The sequence below is a fragment of the Ursus arctos genome, unplaced genomic scaffold, assembly GCF_023065955.2.
Source record: "Ursus arctos isolate Adak ecotype North America unplaced genomic scaffold, UrsArc2.0 scaffold_7, whole genome shotgun sequence".
NCBI classification, from domain to species: domain Eukaryota; kingdom Metazoa; phylum Chordata; class Mammalia; order Carnivora; family Ursidae; genus Ursus; species Ursus arctos.
In genome coordinates, this window is record NW_026623089.1 from 1721118 (window position 1) to 1743589 (window position 22472).

General features: G+C 55.3%; 1 protein-coding gene across 1 annotated transcript in view; it reads left to right on the forward strand.

The window, feature by feature from the left end:
- The window catches only part of TCERG1L (transcription elongation regulator 1 like), a 177911-nt gene that overhangs the window by 115642 nt on the left and 39797 nt on the right, over positions 1-22472 (forward strand). The window contains exons 6-8 of the mRNA XM_026494420.3: positions 3130-3218; positions 13937-14091; positions 22132-22201. Of these exons, the coding sequence (XP_026350205.2) occupies positions 3130-3218; positions 13937-14091; positions 22132-22201 (314 nt within the window). The remainder of the gene's footprint in view (positions 1-3129; positions 3219-13936; positions 14092-22131; positions 22202-22472) is intronic.

Below are 22472 nucleotides of genomic sequence, written 5' to 3' on the forward strand. Positions count from 1 at the left end.
GGGGAACAGCTGCCTGGCCTGCCCGGTGGGTCCCGGTTCCAGGGCTCGCCGGTCCAGCTCTGTCTGGAGGAGCTTGGGTGGGGACCTGGCTTCCCGAAGCGTGTGTTTCCCACAGGGGTGCGTGCGGGGCGCCTGGCCACAGGTCCACAGACACCACCGGGGCAAGGCCGGAGCCTGTGTTTGGATTTTTTTAGGTGTGTGTGCACCTCCTCCCCCCACACACGTTTGGTTTTTTTCCACCCATTCTAATCTGAGGCTTCTCTTTTCCTTTCTGCCAAATGGCATTTTAAGGATTGACCATGAGTGCGTTTGGCGAGTTTACCTTCCAATGAACGACCCAAGGGATTAGCTTTTATTGCTACATTTGAAAATCACAAATGGCACTTAATTTGCTCTGATCTGTGAAGTATCCTGGAGGCCCGCGGTCCGCCTCAGAGCCTTGCTCACCTTCTCTCGAACTTGCTTCCGTTGGGTCCATCTCTGCCGCAGGTGCTGTGAACATGCCCGTTCCCGCCGGCTTTCCTACCAGTGCCCCCGCGATGGACAGTCCTGGGCACCCTCCTGTCCTTAGCGCCAATGTTCGGTGGCATAAGTGGGTCACGAATGTTCACGCACATTGAACTTTTGCTCCCGGACGTAGGATTTCTCTGTAAGAGATGAACACCCACGCCAGAATTACATATTTATTCAGCAAATATCCTTTCTAGTGCCTTAACTACTTTCTTTATCCCTGGGCTCCGCGCCTCTAATTCACTTTTATCACTTTAGTGTGGAAAGGGAGTTTTATGCCATTTTTATCACCAACAGGAAATCGTGAGCAGCGTGTGCCACACGGAGACGACCTTGGTAATTAGCGGAGAGAATCCCAGCCTTGCCAAATTTAAACGGTATCCCTGCCACAAATCATGCCCCGCCAAACCTGCATGCGTAATTACCCGGGGTAATCCACTGCGCAGAGCCCTCGTTGGGTTTCTAGCGTTCAATTAGCTTCATAATGAAAATCTCCCCTCGTTCTAATTGGATTAGTAGTATAAACTCTGGTCTCAATATATTTTTTTAACACCACTTTCTGAGTTCTCCCCTTTATGTTCATTATTTATCCTGAGTTTTTTCCTCATAGGAAGGAAAGATGTCTTCTGCTACCCAAAAATTCTAAAAGAAATTATTCTTAAATTTAACTCAGGGATAATTATGTAAATTAAAAATCATTTATTCCGTGACATTATCTGTGCCCGCGAATGGAGAGTCACAGGAGGATCCCCGTGAAAGCCCAAGATGGTCATGCAGGAGGGAGACGGTCCCTCACTTCCCGGGCATCGTCTGTCTGATGGTGGAAAGGTGCCCTGCCCTCTTTGCCCTCAACCTGAGGCCCCACGGGGACTTTTCCGGAGGAATGTTGTCAGCTCAGGACTCCTGTCCTTCCTCTCGGCCGGCTCTGCTCACACTGGCCACTCATGCCCTTCCAAGTCCTCGTCTTGTGGGTGGGCAGGTGGCAACGGGGGCGGCCCCACAGAGCGCCACGTTTCCTTGCGTGGGACCTCCTTCACCCTGGTCTCCCAGACACTCGGGGCCCTGAGCGTTTTGTCTGAATCTCGTGTTTCAGTGCTTCCATAGTTTAGCATTTGCCTTTGCAGCTCGTCGGTTTGCACGGAGGCTGGCACAGTTTACAGTTCTGGCCGAGGTGCGTGTGGGTGTGCGCGGCCTTCCGTGTACACGCCCTCCTCGCTGGCGGGCTCTGCGGCAGGTGCTCGCACGGCGGCGTGGCCCCGTGGAGCCTGTTAGTCCAGACCATTCATACACATGGTTACCCACCTCCTCACCTACAGTGTCCCTTAAGGTCCTGACACAAGCCATGCTGGAAATTGAGATGGCACCGTGTTTTTTCCCCCCCTTTTATTCAAGGAATCTAGAGCTTTAATTGCACCTGACATTCTCAGCTGAGAGCCTGGTCGTTGCTTTGAATAACATCCTGTTGGTTTTTAAACTCACCTGATTTTTTAAGAGAAAGAGAACCCAGTATCATATATTCCAAGCTTGAGATTAAAACTATGGAAACAGCTGGAAAGGAAAACACCGTCCTCCCCCCACTACGATAGTTTACTGTGCTCCCTGCAACTCCCTTTCTCTCCTTCAGCTGCTCCAGAGTGGAGGTGACATTTTCTTAAAGATTCCTCATCGTGGCTTTGCAGTTCTACCTGCAGGAACTCGGTTCTGTTTTCCCTCCGGAGGTCTGACGATGAGCCAGCGTTCCTCCCACAGGAAGGCAGCTGAAGAAGTTAGTCCGAACCTTCGGTCTGCATTTATGTTGCTGTTATAACCTCCCTGTAGTTTCTGTCCGCAAGCAACTTTCATTTCTCTCCAAATTGTATCCATAATGAATGATGAGCGAGTGTCCCAGCCATGTTTTTTTTTTTTCTTTTTAATATTAGAGAATAAATCTTCATTTTCTTCTAGGTGGTGTCATGTTCAGACATTCCTTATTTTCTAAACAGAGACAGAGTGGATTTCAAACCCAACTCTGCCCCACAATCCCCTGCACCATGTCATACCCCCTGAATGCTGCCCCCAGCTAGACGCTCAGAAAGGGGAGGCCAGCCTCACTGGGGGGCTGCAAGGAAGCAGGCTTGTGTCTTCCTCCCTTCCCCCTGCCTTCAAGGGCCTGGGGTGAGCAAGCCCCAGCTGCACCCAGGACCCCTTGCCGCTTCCAGGGTCCCTGCCACAGTGCAAAGTTTAGGAAGCCCTGGACCCCAGCCTCTGGGTCAGCCTATTTCTGGAGATGAATCTGCGTGATTTTTTACCCACGAGATGTTAAGGCATCCAGAAACACTCTGTTGGCCGCGGCTGCCTGTCTCCGTGTCTGCAAAAGCAGATAGTTTAGCCAATCTGGGGTAATTAGGGAGATGCCTTTGTCTGAGTTACTCAGCACGGTCTGCTGTGCCTTAAATTCCGTATTCTCAGCATAATTGCTCAGTCCCATTTGCTTTGCTGTGCTGAGCGGGTCGTTATCGAGTGGGTGCTATAGGCAGGTCTGTCTGCAGGAGACTTGTTATTCTTCACTTGGTTGCCTAATTGAAGATGAGTGTTTAAAATTAAAAAAAACCAGTGCTGTCCTTCTATTTCTGTTGAAAGGAGCCTCCGTCGATGCTCATGACCAGAGAGGACAGCGTGGCCGAGGGAAACAGACCCGTGGCCTCCACCCCGGTGCCCGGATCCCCCTGGTAAGATGCCCCGAGACCCGAGAGCAGGGACAGCCTTGTCTACACCCAGCGCTTGCCTGTTGGCACCGGGGAGAAAGCGCACGTTCCTTAGGTAACGCTGTGCTTTGGACAATTAATGTGCGGCTCAGGGCGGCTCCACACTGTTGTGACATGTTGCAGAAAGAAAAATAGCATTTAAACGATGAGCTGTCCTGTTCCCATACACTTGCGAGTCTGTGTTGAAATAATAAACTGTTGCATATATATATCCGTGAACGACGGTGTCTGAAGAAAATGTAGCAGGCATTACACTTCAAAGAGCTTTTTTCCCTCTACTCCAAGAACATAGTCCCTGAGTGGCTGTTAATTAAAGACATGTCTGGCTCCCCAGCTGCCCTGTGAGGATCCCTGATCTTTGAGTATGCCGTACTCAAAGTACCCTCCACGAGGGGGCCACTGTCTTTGGTTTTTAAAAATGTCCTTTTATAATAGAGTAATTTGGAAGCAGAAGGAAAAGGTTATTATAATAAAAATTAGCTTTAAAATCTGAAGATGAGAGGGTAGGACAGAGCTGGAAGGAACAGTGAATTCAGACAATAGACCGCACCCTTGCGTCAGGTGCCCTCTGCGTAGGGACAGCCACCTGCTGCTGGTCCCGGCGCGCCATCAGCCTGGCATCGTGCCGCTGGCCAGCAATGCTGGAAGAACACCCTGGACATCTGCTGGGCCCTGCGGCTCCACCCCGAGCACCTGCTTATTCTGGTAAACCACGTTCTTCACCAGAGACTGGGCTATGCTCCTTCTTTGCACGACAGCCCTGGTGGCCCCTCCCTCTGTCTTGAGCCGAAGACAGAAGCCATCCTGCACCCTGAACACGCTGTTAGGGATGAACCTTCTTCTGCTAACCCACAGTTCACACCCAGTTCTCCAGTCATCCCCACACTTAGGGACCGTCCTACAATTCAGTTCAGTTGTGACACTGACATGGAGTTGCCCAGACCCAGGGGCCAAGAGCTCTGTCGCTCAATGTTGCCCTGGCTTCAGACCCAGATGCAGATGGGGTCCCGGGCCACCTGCACGTTGGCCTCGCCGATCACAAATGCGGGGGTTCCTACAACTTCCCCTCGGGTGTGATAATTTGCTAGGGTGACTCACAGAGCTCAGGAGAAAGGTTTCCTTGTGGTTATAGTTGTATTAGGAAGGCTGTAACCCTGGAACAGCCAGGTGGAGGAGACCAGTGGTTGAGCTGTGTGGGGAGGTCCAGGAGCTTCTGTGCCCCTGAGAGCAGCACCCGAGGACACGAGTGTTCGCAACCCCGTTGTTTGTGGACGTTGCATTACAAAGGCGTGACTGACTGGATCACTGGCCAGGTGATTTGCCAGGAATCGAATGAGGGGTGAAGACCACATGCGTATTTTTATTATGCCGCAAACAGTGCTTGGGCTCTTCTATAACCGAACTCTCTCCAGTGTGTCTCTAAGGTAGACACACTGTCCAAGTCCTGCTTAGGGGGTGGGGGGAAATTCAGCACAGGTGAGTGGCCCTCGGAGGATTATAATTCGGTAGAAAATGTGACCTTGAGCAGGGTACTTTCTAACTGTGAAGCCACGGTTTGCCTTCCTCAGTGATGCCATGTTAGAATCCAAAATGCTAAGTGAGATCAGAGAAATCCTACTGACCCTTGTTGTCACCCATAAATTGTGAATCAGGGTGTGCCCTTACTGGGCCTGCAGCCCCAGCGGCAGCCAGCCGGGAGCCTGAACTCCGGCGTCCTCTCGCTGACTCACCAGCAGGATGGGACGGCAGCCCTGAGCGTGCTGGCCAGGCGGTGGCAGGGTCACCGTTGGGCAGGACACGGCATGCCCGCACATGCACGGATGGCTTCCAAGCCCCAAGGATGCACTTTCTGGGTGGGAGTCAGGCCTGCTGGCTGAACCTGTGCGGTTCTTCCCCGAGGTTACAGAGAAGCTGCCAGTGCCCGCTCTCCACTCCTCCGTTTGCGCTTTTCTGACTCAGCGCCCCTTGAAGGAGAGCGTCTTGGCCTTGTTGAGCCAGTTGGGTTAAGGACGGGACTATCGACAGGCCCACCCAGCACACCTTCGAGCCTGGGTTTGCTCGTCCCCTGAGCACGGAGGACGAACCCTCGACCTCACGGAGGGAGGGTCCCACGCCCTCGTTCTCCACTTGGGAGGTGGCTTCGCGTGCGACGTGGTCTGACATCCTCAGTAATCTTGGCTTCCCACGTGTGGGAGCCTAGTCCCAGCGCACCGCCTGACACCGTGTTCTGCCTCCGGGAAGGGCTCTCCTGCCTGGGCAGCTCTGCTGCTTCCCTTCCTTCAACCAGTCCTGACAGCCTTGTTCTGCATTTGCTGCTGGTCGGCCTTTCTTCTGGTCGGTCAGTTCTCGGGCAGTGGGAGGGCAGGGGACCCACGGGAGGTGCAGGGCCCTGGCTCCGTCCCGTGTCGCCCTCACTGGCCACCAGTGCGTTGGGGCATCTGAATCTGCCCGTGGCGTGTCGAGGTACTGTCACAGATGGGGGTAGTCCAGGAACATGGCTTTCCTCTCCGATCAGGAGGGCTTGATGGTGAGGCGTCCATGTGGAAGTGGGGTGGGGGAATGATGGGATGTGACTGGGTCCCTTGGAGGTGAGCTGGGGATGCTGGCAGGTCCTGCAGGTGCTGGTGGGTGGCCGCGGGCGGGCAGCACCTCCCAGGAGCTCTGTGCTTTCCTGAGTCTCTTTCCTTCTCACCGTCAAACACCAGGGCTCTCCGCTCAAGTCTGGGGGAATCTGGTTCTTGTTCTTCCGCTGAAGGCAGCCCTCTCCACGGTGGTCCCGTCGGTCAGACAGACCCCACTCCTGCCTTCAGGAGAAGACCCCCTCCAGAGGGAAGGGTGAGGGCTCAGACTGCCAGCTCAGGTCAGATCCAAGAATGAGACATCACCCACAGACCCGAGCCTTGACCTCAGACCAACATTCTCCAGAGAAAACTCGGGATTTCTAGAAGATTCTAGAGGTTTCAGGCTGATGAGACGTGGCTGGACATACAGCCTTCTTAAAGATACTAGCATCACACAAAGCCCTTCAGAAATGCCAGGTCAGTGCCGGGACACCTGGCGGACGTGGGGGAGGTGCCGACCCCTCGTTCTTCCTGCCTGTGCTGGCTGAACCATGGACATGGCTTCGGAGCCCAGAAAGATGTCTTGGGCCAGCTCTGCTACTCAGACGCTCATGGAGCCTCATGCCGTCAGGAGGGTTTAAGGAGAAGCAGGAAAATGAAGACTACGTATGAAGTTTCATAGAAAGGGACGTCCTTTCTGACTCAAAATGGAAGAGGGAGCCGGGGAGAGACGTGATGTAATCTGAGCTCTTCTTCCAAATCTGCTCCTGTCTTCGGCGTGGTCATTCTAGAAGAGGGTTGTTCAGTCTCTTATGGATTTGTTTCTCCATTTCTCTGGCTCGTCCTCCTCCTCCTTCTTTATAATCTGGCTTTTGACCCACATGGCCATTCTGGGACAACTCAGCCACTCTGTTAATTGGAAGGTCATTAAAATGTGTTCCTTGGAGGCGCTGAAGACACGAAAAAAGTAAAGACTGAAAAGTGTAAAGATCATGAGCCTTTGGCTCAATTGACCATCAATGCCAGTGCCAGTCATTAATTAACATTTTAGAATTCTTTAAAGATTATGGATTTGCCAGTAATTTACTATTTTTTGTAAAATTAAAGAAACAAACATTAGTTTTGAAATAAGACCATTTTCCAAAAAGTCAAGACTGATGCAGTACAAGTTTGTGTCCGTGATGCCTCCATAGCCAAACCTGGAGTCCTTTTCGCAGCGGCTCAGGAGGAGATGAGCACGTGCTCGGGACCCGCAAGAGCTCGAGCTGACCCCGCCAGCCAGCAGGTGCCGCCTCGCGGCGAGGCCCGCTCGTGAGGTTGCCGTGAGGAAGGAGGCAGTTTGGCAGGAGCATGTGGGGAGCTGCCAGCGTGGCTGCGGTGGGGGCTGGCGCCGGGGGCCCAGCATGACCACGGAGAAGCCGGCAGCAGGCGTAGCCTCGTGCCTTGTGCGGGAGGGCATCCTTTGAACAGGTGCCTAGAGGCACAATGCCCCAAGTGCACCCTCCGCTCCTCCCGACTTTATGTTAAGAGCATGGTTTTTATTCTGACTTTATTCGCCATCTTACCACCCACCAAGGGCATCGTCCTATTCACTTATAACGATTAATCCACTGAATGTGAAGTTTTAAAAGTAGGTTCTCTGTACTTCTCTGAATATGGGTGGTGGACACATTTGACTTTAAAATAACTAATGTAAAAAATATATTCTTGTGTGAGGTTGGTAGAACTTTTCCAGAAAGAAAGGAAAATTCCCCAAAGCATACTAGGTGTGGCTGATGTTTGACAGGAGCAAAGTAATTGGACAGTGCAGTTAAGAGGATGCTGGGCAGGTCACGTGGCAGGACACGCGCAGTCCTCTGTGCAGGCAGGTGGCCGAGCCTGGAGCCCACGCACGTCATCTCTGAAGAGAAGCCAAATGTCACTCTGTCCCCTTAGCATAATCGAGTCTCTCATTATGTCAGGGAAGGGACAGGTGAGACGTTACTTGTTGGGGAGGGGATTCTAATGTTCAGCAAAATGTCAGAGTGGCTTAGTTACTGCCGACAGAGGGGGTGCGGTGGGAGGCTACCATTTGAGAGGCTCCCCAGCAAGCAGCCCCTGGGACGGGGCTGAGCTGTGCCGTCCCTGCTCTGCTCTCCGCCCACTTTGATGAGTCTGCAGGCGGCCTCGCGTTCCTGCCGCGGCACAGATGGGTGTGGGGAGCCCCTCGCCCGCGTCGTCTGACCAGGCAGGGACACGATGGCCGGGACCCGGCGCGGGGAGCAGGCCCTGCGGTCGCCCGTGCCAGACTCCGGTGGACTCCACGGGGCGGAGGTGACACCGTGACTCTCCAGAAAGCCAGAGTCCCCCGAAGCCCAGAGCCGTCGCGGCCGCTGCTCTGGGATGACAAAGCGGGCCGGTCCCGGGCCTCGGTGGGCGCTGAGAGCAAGCCTCCTGAGGGCCCGCGTCTCCTCTCCGAGAGGCTGGACGGACAGCGGACCAGGACTCCGGAGCGGGAGTCCAGCTCTGCGGATGGCTGCCCAGCGCCTTTCTGCTGCTCGTTGGAAAATGGGAAATACATTTACACACGGTCACCAAAGACAGAGAGGTAGCTGCTCTCAGGAGTTGCGCAGCGGTGTTAACGTGGCTGCGTTCAGGGGCAGAGACCGGTGCACACGCGGCTCGTTGCCCCACCTCGGCAGGGGGAGGACAGGGCCCAGAAGCCGCCATCCCCGCCTTTCCCACCGGCTTCTGTCTTTTCATCCCCACGAGAGCAGCCTTCCCTCCGAGGGAGGGGCAGGGGCCCCGTTTCTCCCAGGAACGTGGACACAGGGCGCTGAGCCGCCCCTGTCAGTTGTCCGGGCCGTGCGCCCTCAGCATCCTGGCCTTTGCCCAGGTGGCACCCATGCATCCCAGCATCTGGACCATCTTCTGTCTGGAGTGACACTGTGAGGTCACCAGCCTGACCGATCTTCACAAGAGATAGCAAGGCCACCAGTCCTAGAGCTGAGCACACGCGCACCAACACGAGCATGTCCCCACAACGACAGGTCGCTGCTGCGGGCGGCCGTGTCCTCATCTGGAGGAGCAGGTGTGGCTGGCCATCCCCGAGCTCTTCCCTGAATAAGTGTCGTGGGGGTGGGCGCTGCAGCCGGGGTGGGGGGTACAGAACGGCTGAGGAGGTGCTAACAGAAGCACCTCCCAAGTCTCCTGGGCTCTCAAGCCTCCATGCACGACCTCACTTCCACCACCACCTGTTGTGGGTCCTCCCACACCAAGCCTTCTGCGACACCAGCTGGATGCCCTACTGGTTCACTCAGTCTGACCCTGTCTACCTGGAGACGGCTCAGACCCCGCACGCAGGTCAAGGGCTCGGTCCCCGAGACCGCCCCCTCCCCACTGGAGACTCCAGTCTCAAGTCCAGGCTGTCCCCTCTGCTTGTGTCCGACCGGCTATAGATCAGGGGTTCCCACGACCCCCTCTGGCTGGATTAATTTGCTAGAGCGGCTCATGGAATTCGGAAGACTAGATTACCAGTTTATTATAAAAGGATACAACTTGGGAACATCCAGATGGAAGAAATGCATGGGTGAGGCGTGGGAAGTGGGTGAGGAGTTTCCACGCCCTCTCCTGGGGACCACTCTCCCCCAGTTCCATGGGATCACCAGCCCAGAAGCTCTCTGATTCCCCCACCTTTGAGTTTTCACGGAGGCTTCGTTATGTAGGTAGGAGTGACTAAGGCATTGGCCTTTGGTGATGGATTCAACCCCCAGCCCCCAGTCCCGTCCCTTGAGGTGGGGGGGGGGGGGTGGAGGGGGTTGAAAGTTCCAACCCTCTAGTCACATGGCTGGTTCTCCTGGCCACCTGCCCCCATCTTTGGGTGCTGCCCTAAGTCACCTCATAGGCATAAAGGGCTTGTGATGCGCGTAGCAAGAGACCCATCCCGCCTTTCTTTCTCTGCTCTCATGTCTTAGGAGAGCCCAGGGATTTTAGGAGCACTGTGTCAGAAACAGTGACACAACCAAATACGTATTTCTTACTGCAAATTGCACCATCCCAGGAGGGAAGATGGGAGGGAGGTTTTTACCCTCTCCTCCATGAATCTGTGCCTCCTTGCCCAGCCCGCCCTGCGCACCAGCCAGAGCTCCTGCGTGCTGCCGGGCCAGCCCTTCCTGAGATGGAGGAAGGGTGAGGACGGGGGGGAAGAGTAAAGGGCACCCAGACCCTGCTTATGAGTCCAGAGCCTTCAGCCATGGGGGGAGACCCAGAGGACGTCAGGCTCTGTCCCCTCAGGACAGTCCTCCTGGGACGGGCATGCAGGGGGAACAGATCAGGTGGAGAGAGCGAGGGGCCCAGTGTGAGTCTTCACGTCCCCTACTCCTGGAACGACAGTGTAGCCCTGGGGATCCGCTGCCGCAGGTGCCCCTGGGACCCCTGGAGTGCCCCGTAGCTGCCAGCTCAGCTTTACTCGACGGGGTCCAGATCTTCATGTGTGAGTGTGGATGTTCTGTCCCAGACTTAAATAACTCTGAGGTGCTAATTACATCCTCTGGGACACGGGGACAGTTAGAGAAGAGGGAACATGGCAGCTCTCCAGATATTATGCAGCATGATTAAAGAAGGCGAGCGTATACGTATTACTTAAAATGTGCATGAAATGATGCATAAAATTAATCTTGCATGTTACAGCTGGCTCCATCTCGTTGAAACCAACCGTAACAAGCGGGTGGGCAGATTTCTCGTGGGGATCACGTTTATTTACCATGCCACCAGCTCTTTGGTTCAAATCCACACGTGTCCCTATGGCACTGGAACTGGGTCCTTCGTAGCCTGGATAGGAATGTGTGCCACATTAGTTGTTGTCGCTGGGCTCTCTCCCTGGTAATAATCCCCGATTAAGTGCCTAATTAGCTCCTCTCTTCCCTTCTCTGGAAGCTCAGTGATGGAGGCAGGGGGCGAGGATTACCGCCTATACTCAGGGTGGTTCGGGTGCTGGCTTTTCTGGTGATTCGGATGCTAGAGGAGTGTCCCTGGCCTCAGCACCAGGAGCTGACAGAGTTAGTGCATCCCCGAAACAGGAGACTGATCCAGGATCTGGGGAGAAGGGTGCCAAATATGTCCCCAGGTGTGAAGTCTCTTCCTTAAGTTAACAGCAGCGCTTGGAGCCAGGGGGAAAGTCCCTCGGAAAGTTAGTGACAGAATGAACCGTGTCTGCCTGAGGGAGAAGACCTGGGGGCTTGCCGTGGGGCGACGTGTTTTCAAGTGTCGAGGGCGAGGGTTTCACTGGGGACAGGAGAGGCGGCAGCAGGGAGGACCCCGGTCAGCAGGTGGGCAGCCCTCAGCGGCGGCATCTGGCGCTCGAGAGAGCCGACTTCCCCTGCTGACGTGATCCCTGGTTTTCTTTGGAAACCAAGACACTGGGAGGAATTCAGGTGGGTCCCACAGGCCTTTCTGGAGGTCAGTCGGTCCCACCTGGGCAGCCCCTGCCTCCCTTTCTCCACTAGAGGAGGCCAGGAACCCAGGGATCCCTCTCACACCAGGCATCCCAACACCGGGGGTTGCATCCTCAGAGTCCCGAATTCCCTGCTGCACGGCTGCCCAGACCCACCCGCCAGACCCTTCTGTCCAGGCCTCCTGTCCAGACCCCTGCTTGCACCCCGCTGCCTGGGCTTCTCATCCAGACTCAGGTGCCCACACCCATCTGCTTCGACCACCTGTCCAGACTTACTGCCCAGACTCACCTGAGGGACCCACCCGCCCAGCCCCACCGGCCTCCCTGCAGCGTAGTGTCAGGTCAACATAAGATCTGTAAGTGGCAGCTGGGGCCCAGAGTTGGAACCCCATCTCTCTTAAGCCCCATGACACTGCGTGACAGGACGTGGGCTTGTCCAAACCGGGGGCAGTGGATATCTTCACTCGTCTTCAGCTGCTTATTCTCCTGTCCCCTTCTCGCTGCTGACCAGAATGTTCTCAGGACCCAGCACCCTGCATGGGTCTTAGGAAAACCAGTGACTTTCAGTCGACCACTCAGAAGGCCAGCTGCTCCGTGGGCAGGACAGCCTCCCAGAGCCAGGTGGGAGGGCCCAGAGGTGATCTGAGGCCAGTTCCCCTGATCTGAGGCTACCTGGACAAGGGGAAGCTCCCAAGGTCACCCGAAGGTCAAGGACAAGCCTAGAGCTGAAGGAGATGTCAGCCAGAGGGCGGGTCACTGTCTTCTTCCACCTTCAATGCCAAGGCCAGCGGTGGCCAGTGCGCTACGGCCCAGTGCGTGGGGTTTGGGTCACTGCTGGCTGGAGGCGGGTCCTCGTGCTGGTTCCCAGGACAGAGAGGGGCCACAGGTGAGCCCCACTGACCAGTCTGCCACAAACCCAGAGGCTTCAACTCCACAAATTTAGCATCTCATAATTCTGGAGGTCCAAAGTCCCACCTGGGTCTCATGGGACTGAAATCCAGGTGCAGGCAGGACCGTGTTCCTTCTGGAGGCTCCACAGGGGAGTCTCTTCCTTGCCTTTTCCAGCTTCTGGAGCCTCTTGCCTTCCTTAGCCAGTCCTCCATCCCTGAGACCCACAGTGTGGGTTCCTCCCGCCTCCCTCTCCCACCCCCGTGTGTGTCTGACCTCTGCTTCCATGACGTCTCCTCCATGACTCCCTCCTGCCTCCCTCTTCCACCCAGACAATCCAGGATCATTTCCCTTCTCAAGATATTAACTTACCACATCTGCAGAGCCCCCCTTGCCATGGGAGTCACATTCCCAGCTTCCAAGGATTAAGACATGGACAGTTATGGGACCCTTATTCTTTCTACCACACCCACGAACCTGGCCAGGCCGGCGTACTAAATCCGACAGACCATCTCAGCATCACTTCTGGGAAGGAGCCTGTTCTGTTCAGAGTCCCCGAACATGGGGTTCAGCCCCCGAGCCCTCTGCACGGCCTGTGGGAAGTGTCTGGCTGGGCGAGTATGCCGATTCAGGTTAGAGGGATAGCCTCTGTGAGAGCGGAGTGGCTGGTGGTGGTTGGCTCCGTCCTGATGGCAGATGGCCGTGCACGGCTGGCTGGTCAAAGGAGCAGCCGGTCATCAGGGACGAAGGCAGGGCCTGGCAGGCGGCTCCCCGTCGGTCAGAGGGCCCCCCTCAGAGGACAGTTAATAGCCAGAGGGTCTCAGCACATGCGGGCTTTCCCGCTCAGTCCCACAGGGCCTGGAGTCCGGGAACCCTGGGGCTTCAGGGCTCTGGGAGGCTGCTGTGGGATGCTGGGGCCCAGGGACGGGGAGGACTTGCCCAAGGGGCAACTCCAGGAGCCCAGAGCAGAAGCGGGCCTTGGTGCCAGCACAGGGCTGCTTCTCTGCCCCATCCTGGGCCCACCCTCGGGACAGAGCCAGAGGCCAGGCTGGTGGCCTTAGTGGCTGCGTTGTCTGGGACAATGTGCAGCCGGATCCAGGTGTCTATACGCAGACCCTTACAGACCCACTCACACTTCTTAGGAACAGATCATGGCCTTTCTTTTGTTTTTCTTCACTTCTTTTTAATCTTTTCTCCTCTCTGATGACCTTCCACAGAGACGGGGTCTTAAAGTAGCATATTATTCTGCTTGGAGATTTTAGATTCCTATTTATGAAAACACACAGCTTAATTCTTTGTTCTTCTAGAAACAAACCAGAGAATGAGGGCCAGAGTTGCTCATCACAGCGGCCTGTTTAAGATCTCGGATGCAGGATATGCCTCGAAAACCCTGTGAATCGGGAATGTTTACCAGGAAGCCCCTTCCAAATGATGTGGTCCCTGGGTGGGCGGTCAGAGGTGTCCCAGAGCGCAGGGTCAAAGCAGAGGCGGCTGGCGTGCCAGGAAGAGCCTGGACCTCCAGGGACCTTGTCGAGCTGCTTGCTTTGCTTAACTTCGTGTCCTTACCTAGTAAAAGGACAGTCAGGAGAATATCTACTTGTTAATCCAATGGGAAAATAGGAAAAGCTCTGTAAGGTCCCCTAAAAAGCCAGACACGGCCATTATGATTTATCTGTTACGTAAGTAACCTTTGCAAACGTGTGGATTTCAGGCACCAGGGGTTTTGGGGTTAGGTCCCATGCCCATGATCTCTTAACTAAATGTCTTCATGGGGGACTGAGGTGAGTTTTCCACTCAAACAGGTGTGTGGTCTGGACGGGCGATGACCGGGTTTTCTTCTTCAACCCGACGATGCAGTTGTCCGTGTGGGAGAAGCCCATGGACCTGAAAAACCGCGGGGACCTCAACAGGATCATCGAGGACCCACCCCACAAGCGCAAGCTGGAGGCGCCAACACGTAATTAACAACGGGGCTGTTTGCTTCCACTCTCCTCAGTGTTTGCACCGTGTGTTCCTAACGAACGCGGAGGGAAAGCATGCTTTTCCTGGTTATGCCGGAAACTGATTTTTAAGAATTGTGTTCGCTCTTTGAGAATTTAGTAAGTTTTTATGGCACTTTCTGCCAAAGACACTTCTTCCACGGGGCTGGCTAGGGCTCTCTTTTCTCATGTCATAAAGTCGTTAACTCAGAGAAGGCCTTTGCATTCTCTCAGCTTCTGGAAGCTTCCCGCATGGTCATTAGCCAACATTTAATTTTTATTCCAAATGTTTCATGAACTCCACTTGGGAGACCACGTGAACACAAACAGAGCGTATGTCCTCCTACCTCACACACACGTGGATGGGGCCCATCCACTGTTTATTCAGAGGGTGCTTGACTTCAAGGGAAGGGCAGGCGTGGGGGGAAGGACGCGTTCCTGCTGCAGGGGACGAGCACTTGCCCGAAAGGTAGCCGTGTTTGAAGACACCCGTGGAAATCCCAAAGAAATCAGAGAAGAACGGTTAGCATTTCCAGCAGGATCCTCTCCGATTAGATGTAATATATTTTTTATTAGCTGCGGTGTTGGGAAAGCCCCATTCCCTGAGCACATGGGTTAAAAGAGCATCGGCTCCGCCACAGACACTTAAAAAGTCGGGAGCGCCCTCCCTGCCCGAGATGCACACACGTGGCTGAGAGGCCAGGACACTGGATCTTGACCCCTTAAAACAGGGCTTTGTTTTACGTTTATGGGGTGTTTTATTGAGTTTGCAGTGCTGTTTTTTATTCCCATTATAGAGGGCCAACGCAAGACAGCATCCACACACATTTTTAGTCAAAGGCAGAGGCATTTAACTGGAACTTCAGAAAACGGTGTTATGAAAGTTTTCTTAACTTTTAACGGTGCCAAGAGCCTGGAAAATGCTGCTTTTCCAAAGCTGGTGGTGGTCTGTCGAGATCGAGAGAGGCAGGTTTCATATGCTTATTTCATTCTCCAGAGAGCCTGAGTTAGCCCGTGGTGGGACGAGAAATGCTTTCGGTGCATATTCAGTTGAATCTGTAAGAACTTAGCTGCGTGCAGGGACAGTAAGCGTTGGGTTGGTGATTTTGTTTCCACCTTTGACTGAGTGGTGTCCATTTTTAAAATGGATGTTTTGTTGAAAGGTTTGAAAACAAATCCTCGGAGAAAACAATCTCCCAAGGTCCCGACTCACGGACAATAGGACATTGCACATCTCGGGGCTTCATGAGACCCCCAGTCCCTTGAGACAGATCAGGGTGCAGTTATCGTAGCTGTGATTTGATTGGACTGGTAAAAGAAATAATGCAGGCAGTTTCCTTAGCTTGCATCTTCATACATAATTGGGTGCTGTTCCTCCTCCCTCCCTCCCTCTTTTTCCCCAAAGCCTTGGCAGGCACGAGAAGGGAACTCATTAACAGTCTGCATGGTTACCCTGTGGCTTCTCTCCTTTGGACCTAATGAAGCCAGGTCTGGGAGAGACAGAGAGGCGTCCACAGAGCTCCCCAGAGTCACCTGCCATTTCAGGGCTTGTGAGGACTGCAGGTGGAGGACAGGGTGGAGGATAAACTGAGGTATATGAAACTTGGCAGAGTTTATTTGCGCAGAAACCGGGCTCTGGTCGGGCATCGCCACATCGGAAGCAGCTCCTGGCGGCTGATGTGAGCCGGGGAGAGAGATACAGAGAAGGTGGGCTTGGCTGTAGCTTTGAGCCTGCTTGGCTGTTTGTGATTGGCCTTCCTTAGCGTTTTGTTTGATTGCACAACCTGAGACATTTATGGGCTTAGGTTTCGGTTTGCATAAGTAGGCCTCCAAGGCAGCAGAGCCCTGCCAGCCTAATGGCCTCGTTGTTTAATTAATTGAACGGCAGGATCTGAATTACCTGGGTCGCAGATCAGCGTTCTATTTCACTTTATACTTAAAAAAAGTAGAGAATTGAGCCTTGAGTCTAACAAACACAAACACAACCAGAAATATCTGATTAATTTAGATTTGCTCTATCAGGATACTTGTCTTCCATTAACTTATTAGGCTGGCCCTCACTGCTCTACCTAGATAGAGATGTTACCAGTAACGTTACATGCAGCTACAAAACGACTTTTAACCTTGCTTCTTCTTGTAGAAAGAGGAAGAGATTTTCTTAAAATGAGTGGGTTTTTTTTAACCAGAATCTGAAAGATATGCAAATGACCTTAACTCTCAACTTCTTGTTGCAGGGTAGAATTGACATTTCAGTGAATAATTTCTAATTTTCAGAGAGCCACCCACCCAAATTGTTTTGTTTGCAGCAAAACAATTAGGGCAGAAGGTGTTTCTGGAGGATTAACTAGCAATTAGCAGGCAGAGCTGATGACCTCCCGCCATCGGCCAGCGACTCTTTCCCCTGGCTCGGCATCCGTCACGGCTCGCCAAATGATTTGACCCTAATTACTAGGAGAACCGGCTCTAGGGGAGATTGTTCTTGGTGGAGAATTCTGTTTTTCACATTTTGTTCAACTGCGAGTCATTATGGATTTGAATACATTAATACCTGTTTTTAGTCTGAGATAGAACAATTAAGCTTTCCAATTGATACCAATTATTTTCCAAGAGGAAATGAAAGAAGTGCATTTCATAAAGTAGCTGCCGCCTGTCGGGGCTCTCGGTCCTCGATGTGCTCGTGTGCAAGGGACGGAGGGTGTGGGCGGGGGCTCACGCTGCTAGGCAGCTTCATGGTACGGGACACAGATCGAGCAGAAGGGCAAAGCCCCTCGTCACTCAGCAGATAAGGGAAAAGTCCCCTTTTCCGCTCTTTTTCGTGTTGGTGAGAGACCCGGAGGCCGGAATTATTTCCTGATTACCTCACACCGCACCCAGAGTTTCTACGGCTCCGGCAGCTCTGCTGTTAGCTCGGAGTAAATAGCCACTGAGCTAAAGAGAACCAGGGAGCCGGGCCCCAGGCTGGCATTCATTCCCCGGCCTGACGTCTGGGGGCCTTGGCTGGCTCCTGGGTTGACAGGATGCTCACGTGTGTCCCCCGGCTTCGGGGCCCTCAAACCTGTCAGACGCTCCGCTCTTTCCCTGCATCTCCCTGCGGCTCTGCAGCCTGCCCTCCCTGCCTCTGGGCAGAAAGCTCCTGGGCTGAGAGCCGTGGAGGTGGGAGAGAGAAGGGAACTCCGCAGGGAAAGTGGGGTACGGAGCCTGGTCACTTAGCTCCGCACAGCCTCACCAGGTGGCTGCCCCCCGTGTGAACCACCTGTTGCTGCTGTCACGCATGATCACAGACTCACTAGCTTAACGTGACCCCAATCTGTTATGCTGCGTGAAACCAGTGGGGTTGGCAGAGCCGTGCGTCCTGGCCGCCTGGTTTCTGCGGCTCCAGGCCCCTTGCTCCCCCTTCCGAGGCAGCAGGACCGCGTCCTCAAATCTTTCTGGGACTCTCCTGCCTTCCTCCTCCCCTTGGAAGGGTCCTTATGATTGGACGGGGCTCACCTGGATGACCCGGGATGCTCTCCCATCCCGAGGTCAGCTGCTTATCTGCCTGGACCCCTCTTTGCCATAGAACCTAATAGGTTCACAGGTGCAGGGAGCAGGCATGGCCGTCTTTGGGGACCACCATTCTACAACCCACCGGCTTTATACCCATTTTACAGAAGAAGGAATTAAAGGAGATTGATGAATTAACTTGCCCAAGGTCACATTTCTATCAAGTTGGGGGGGGCGCCCAGGATTTACACCTGGTGGGTGTGACTCCCCATCTGAGGAGGGACAGCCTTACCAGGCTCTTATGAGCTATGAGCCTGTGCTAAGAACGCATTTCTGGAGAATGTGTTGCTCCCTGTGCCTGACACACCATGGTCAGGTGCAGGCGACCTTGTCCTTTCAGTCGCTTTGTCCCCAACCTGCCGCAGATGTGCACAGACGTCACTTGGCTTCAGTTACTCTGTAAACATTTTAGTCATTTATATTCAAGACAAATGTACATTGGTAATAATGTTCATTTTGCAAGTAGGACATAAAACCATCCCTGTGAGTAAACACAGCTGTGACTCGTGAAAGGCTGGCTTTCCCAAGCTGTGTTTGCCCGGGGAGAGTACACGGGTCTCAGAGCTACAGTGGGACCAGGTGTCCAGGCTCAGCGGACAATGTCCCTGGTGACTTGTCCTCTGCAGCCCGAGGGTGGGCATCACCTGTCCCAAGGATCAGGGTTGAGGAGAACCCCCCCCCCCATGCAGAGTTCCCCCGTCCTGGCTATTTGGGAGGGACCCTGACCCTCACAGGGGACCTGCATGGCTCACCTGGCAACACCCAGTGGCCCCCAGCCTGTGCCCCCTCTTTGCACAGTGAACGATCCAGGACCCCAGATCTGGCAGATGCATGGAGATGTGCCATCCGTCCAGGAAGCCGCGTGCAGGGGGCCTGATGAACTGGAGTGAAAGTTGCCAGGCGGCTGGGTTGGAAGGAGCAGGCCAGGCTCCTGGGCACTGTGGGGTCTTCAGGATGCTCCGTGACACCCACCCCCCCACACCCCCCGCTGCAGCCCGGCGGCCGGCACGACAAGGCAGAGGCTCCTCCAGGTTTCAGACGCGCACCGAATGGTCACGGGGCTGTGTCGCATCTCTGCCTTTGGGCTGCGTGAAGCTGCGGAACAGGAGAGGCATGGAGAGCACTTTCCAGAGTGGCTTCCCCCAGAACCTAATGCTTCAAGCTATCACCCCCGCACAGACCCAGGAATGAAGGAGGAAGGGAGGGAAGAGGACATCAGTTCCCTTCCAAACCAGTCACTGTGTACTTGGGGGCTGGACCCCGGCCCCAACAGCCAGCAGACGGCCCATGGGCAGTGATGGCAGTGACGGGCCGTGTCCTGAGCCTGGGGAAGGAGGAGAGGCCGTGAGTGGACAGAGCAATGTGCGTCCCCAGACCAGCCGCCAGGGGGCTTCCTGAGGAGGGGCCACTCACATTGCACCCCAGGAAGCAGGAAGGGGGCCCACCTGGGAAGCCCTGTCTCCTGTGGGGGGGCTTGGGGAGGGGGTAGGAGCCTGAGGGGGGTGGGGAAGCCCCATGAGTGCAGCTTTTCCAGGTGGCCAGGAGCCTCATCCTTCAGGGTGACTGATCCCTGTTCCCGCCGGACCCCTGGCCCAGCAACCTCTACCAAGGCTTCTGCCCTCTTTCCAGGGCCACGTGCAACACTGCCCAGCTCTGCTCAGGCTCTGTCTCTGCCGGACTACAATTCTGCACTACTTTCATAGTGAATATGACCTGCAGACGAGCAAAGAACGCAGAGACCGATTCTGGTGTCAGGAGGCCGCCAGCTAGTGGGCGTCCATGGGGCCACAGTGCAGGGTCCAGATCCACCTGCTCCAGTTCCCTCATGGCCCCCAGTGCAGGCTGATACCCCTACCCATCTCTGCCACCTGCCCTGGACCTGCAAAGGAGGGAGCAGGGGGAGGGAGGAGGGAGGAGTAGCAGGGAGGAGGGAGCAGGGGGGAGGGAGGAGGAGAAGGGAGGAGGGGGCAGGGGGAAGGGAGAAGAAGCAGGGAGGAGGGCCATGTGGCAGGATACCTGCTGCCCAGTAAGAGTGAGTTCTGAGCCAGTAAACAAAGTGTGACCCTGTGTTCTGTGGACAGTTCTAGCAAACGTCAGATCTCTAGTGGGTTGGTCAGAAGTAGGGATGCCCAGGTCTTGTGGGCCCTGCGCTGTCTCCAGGCGGTTAGTATCAGAGTCTAATTGAATTGTTGCACATCCAGTCCCAGTCGGCGTCCAGAGATTTGGAGACATGGTTGTTGGTGCAGGAAAGCACCCCCAAAAACGAGGGAGGCTTTCTGCTTGGCATCTCATCCCAATGCCCACGACCGTACCACAGGTCCGCTGCCCCAGCTCTCCCACCTTGGGCCGGTTCTGACCCAGCTTAGGGGAGGAGAGCCTTCCGGGGGCTCTTGTCCAGGCAGGAGAGCACCCCTGCATTGTCCCTCTTTTTGCCGAGGGCAGCCACAGTCTTGGGGGTCTTTCTGTCTTCTGTGCCTTGGAAGGAACCAAGATGCCTCTTCTTCCCGTTGTCTCACAAACACCAGTCTTAAAGAGCAACAGGACAGACAGCTTTTACATGAATGACTTGTCTGTTGCAAAGTCACGGATTTAGAAAGTGCAGCGAGAGCTGTCTGCAGGGTGCTTGGTAGAGAAGTCAGGTCTGAGGCGGAGGTGGGGTCCACGTGAGAGGCCAGTGCGCACGGGGCAGGGGGACCAGCCTCCAGTCCTGGCGTCTCCCATGCAGGGATGCTGGTGGGCATGGAGGCTGGGACGGGGAACGGTGGGTGTCAGGCTGGACCCGGGCTGAATGTGCAGGGCTGGGATGCCAGTGGGTCATCGAGGCAGGGAGGCCAGAAGGGGAGATCTGGGCAGGAGCAGAGGGGGGAGCTTGCCTCTTGGACTGTGGGGGTCAGCAGTGTCGCAGGGACTGATGGCTGGTGTGCTGGAGGGGCCGTGTGGGAAGAGCGTGTGGGGTGTGAAGAAGGTGAACTTTGCCCCACGTGAGCTCATTTCTCACGAATGTTCTTTCCTCTGGTTCTCAGTGACCACGGAGGCTTCTGTCCCAAGGGGATGTTTGGCAATTTGGAGACAGTTTTGGGTGTCACACCTGGTGTCCCCGCTGCCACTGGCACCCGCTAAGCAGCTCCCTCCAGCACACAGGACGGCCCGAGTGTCACTAGTGTGTGAGGCGCCCTGATGGTGCCGCTGAGGCCACCGACGCTCAGCGTCCCCTGAGCTGACGTCCCGAGTGCCCACCCCTCCCCCCCCACACCCTGTGCTACAAGGAGCCCCACTCTGCGCCGTGATCATCTAGACATGGTCCATGTCTGTGAGGCCGCCTTCCTGGTGAGCGTCTTCCAGAGGGTGCTGTCCTGCTGGCCGTGCCAAGGGCACATGGCGCGGACGGGGCTGTGGCCGGTTCTGGGTCCCGTTCAGGTCCCCCTGGGTCCCGGGGTGGGGGAGTGCACATGGCCTGGTGTGGGTGGCTGTGGGTGGGCGGGGCCCTAGAGCCTGGACTCGGGGTGCGCTGGGGCAGACGGGAGCTCCCGGAACCTGACTTCCGCATCTTGCTGCCAGCCCCACGCTGAGCCTTGAAGCAAACCTAGGAATAGCCAGGGATTGGAGGCTTCGCAGGGTTCCAAACGGTGCGTTCTTGGAGGTGGTGTTCCCCTGGCCAAGCCGCCTCAGGAAGGACGGGGCGGGGGCAGCCCGGTGGGCCGGGGCCGCGGGGACCTGGGGACGCTCCGCAGAGCCCAGCCCCCTGCACCCCTGCCTGCACGGCACAGGAGCACGAGAACGCGGTCTCCCAGGCACGATGGCTACAGAGCGAGAAGCAGGGCAGGACAGCATTGTGATGCCGGCAGCGCCTGGAAATCATTCACGTGTCAGGACTGAGATAATAATGCTCTGGAACCATGTTGATCCTCATTTGTCCTCTCTCCCTTTTAGAGACAGATATGAAACAGTGAAGCACCTTTTTACTTTTTCATTCCAAAAGCTCATCAAATATTTACAAGGCCAGCCTCCTCAGGATGGAAATAGGGGACCTGTCTTCAAAATCAATTTGGGTTTTTGAGGTAGACCCGCAGTCAGGAGTGAAGTGCATGCCGCGTGCAGGGGAGGGGTGATGCTTCCCGGCGGCGGACAGAGGAGGGAACCAGGGTCTCCTGGTCCATTTGCGAGCACAAGACAGAAGGGCTCCTCCGGGGCCTGCGTCCCCAGGTGCCTGGGGAGGGGTTGGGGGAGGCCCACCTTCGATTCCGCGTCCTCTGGCTTTGCGGGACGATGCAGCAGCCTCTAAATGCCTTCTCTGCACAGAAGAAAATCCCATTTGTCTTCTGCTGGTACAAGGAGCACCAAGAGAGAGCTGGCCCCAGAGGTTGATCTCTGTGTCCCTAATTCCCAGATGACTGCTGGAAAGTGAGTGCTTCTCGGTGGTTTCCCAGACTGATAGGAGCTGGCGCTCCAACCTTATTCACTTGATTTTCTTCCAGCCGACCACAGCGACGGCTCGCGGTCAGAGGACGGCAGGGGAGACCAGAACCTGAGGACCAAGAGGAACAGGTAGGTGACAAGGCCTTTTGCTCCTGAGTCTTTCCTTTGCAGACAGTTAGGCGGTGTGGAAAGAAAAGGGATCGTTTTGACTCTAGCTACTGAGCGAAGAGCAGATTTAACCAGTAAGCAGAGGGTGGGGGATCTCAGGTCCTGTCTCAGTGACTGCGCTGGGCGCCCGGTTCCTCAGTGGGCAGGTGTCTTGGTGGCCACAGACACTGTGGACACTGGACGGCATCTGGCCTGTGCCAGCCCTCCCCTGGGCCCGTGTGGTCTGCCCGGC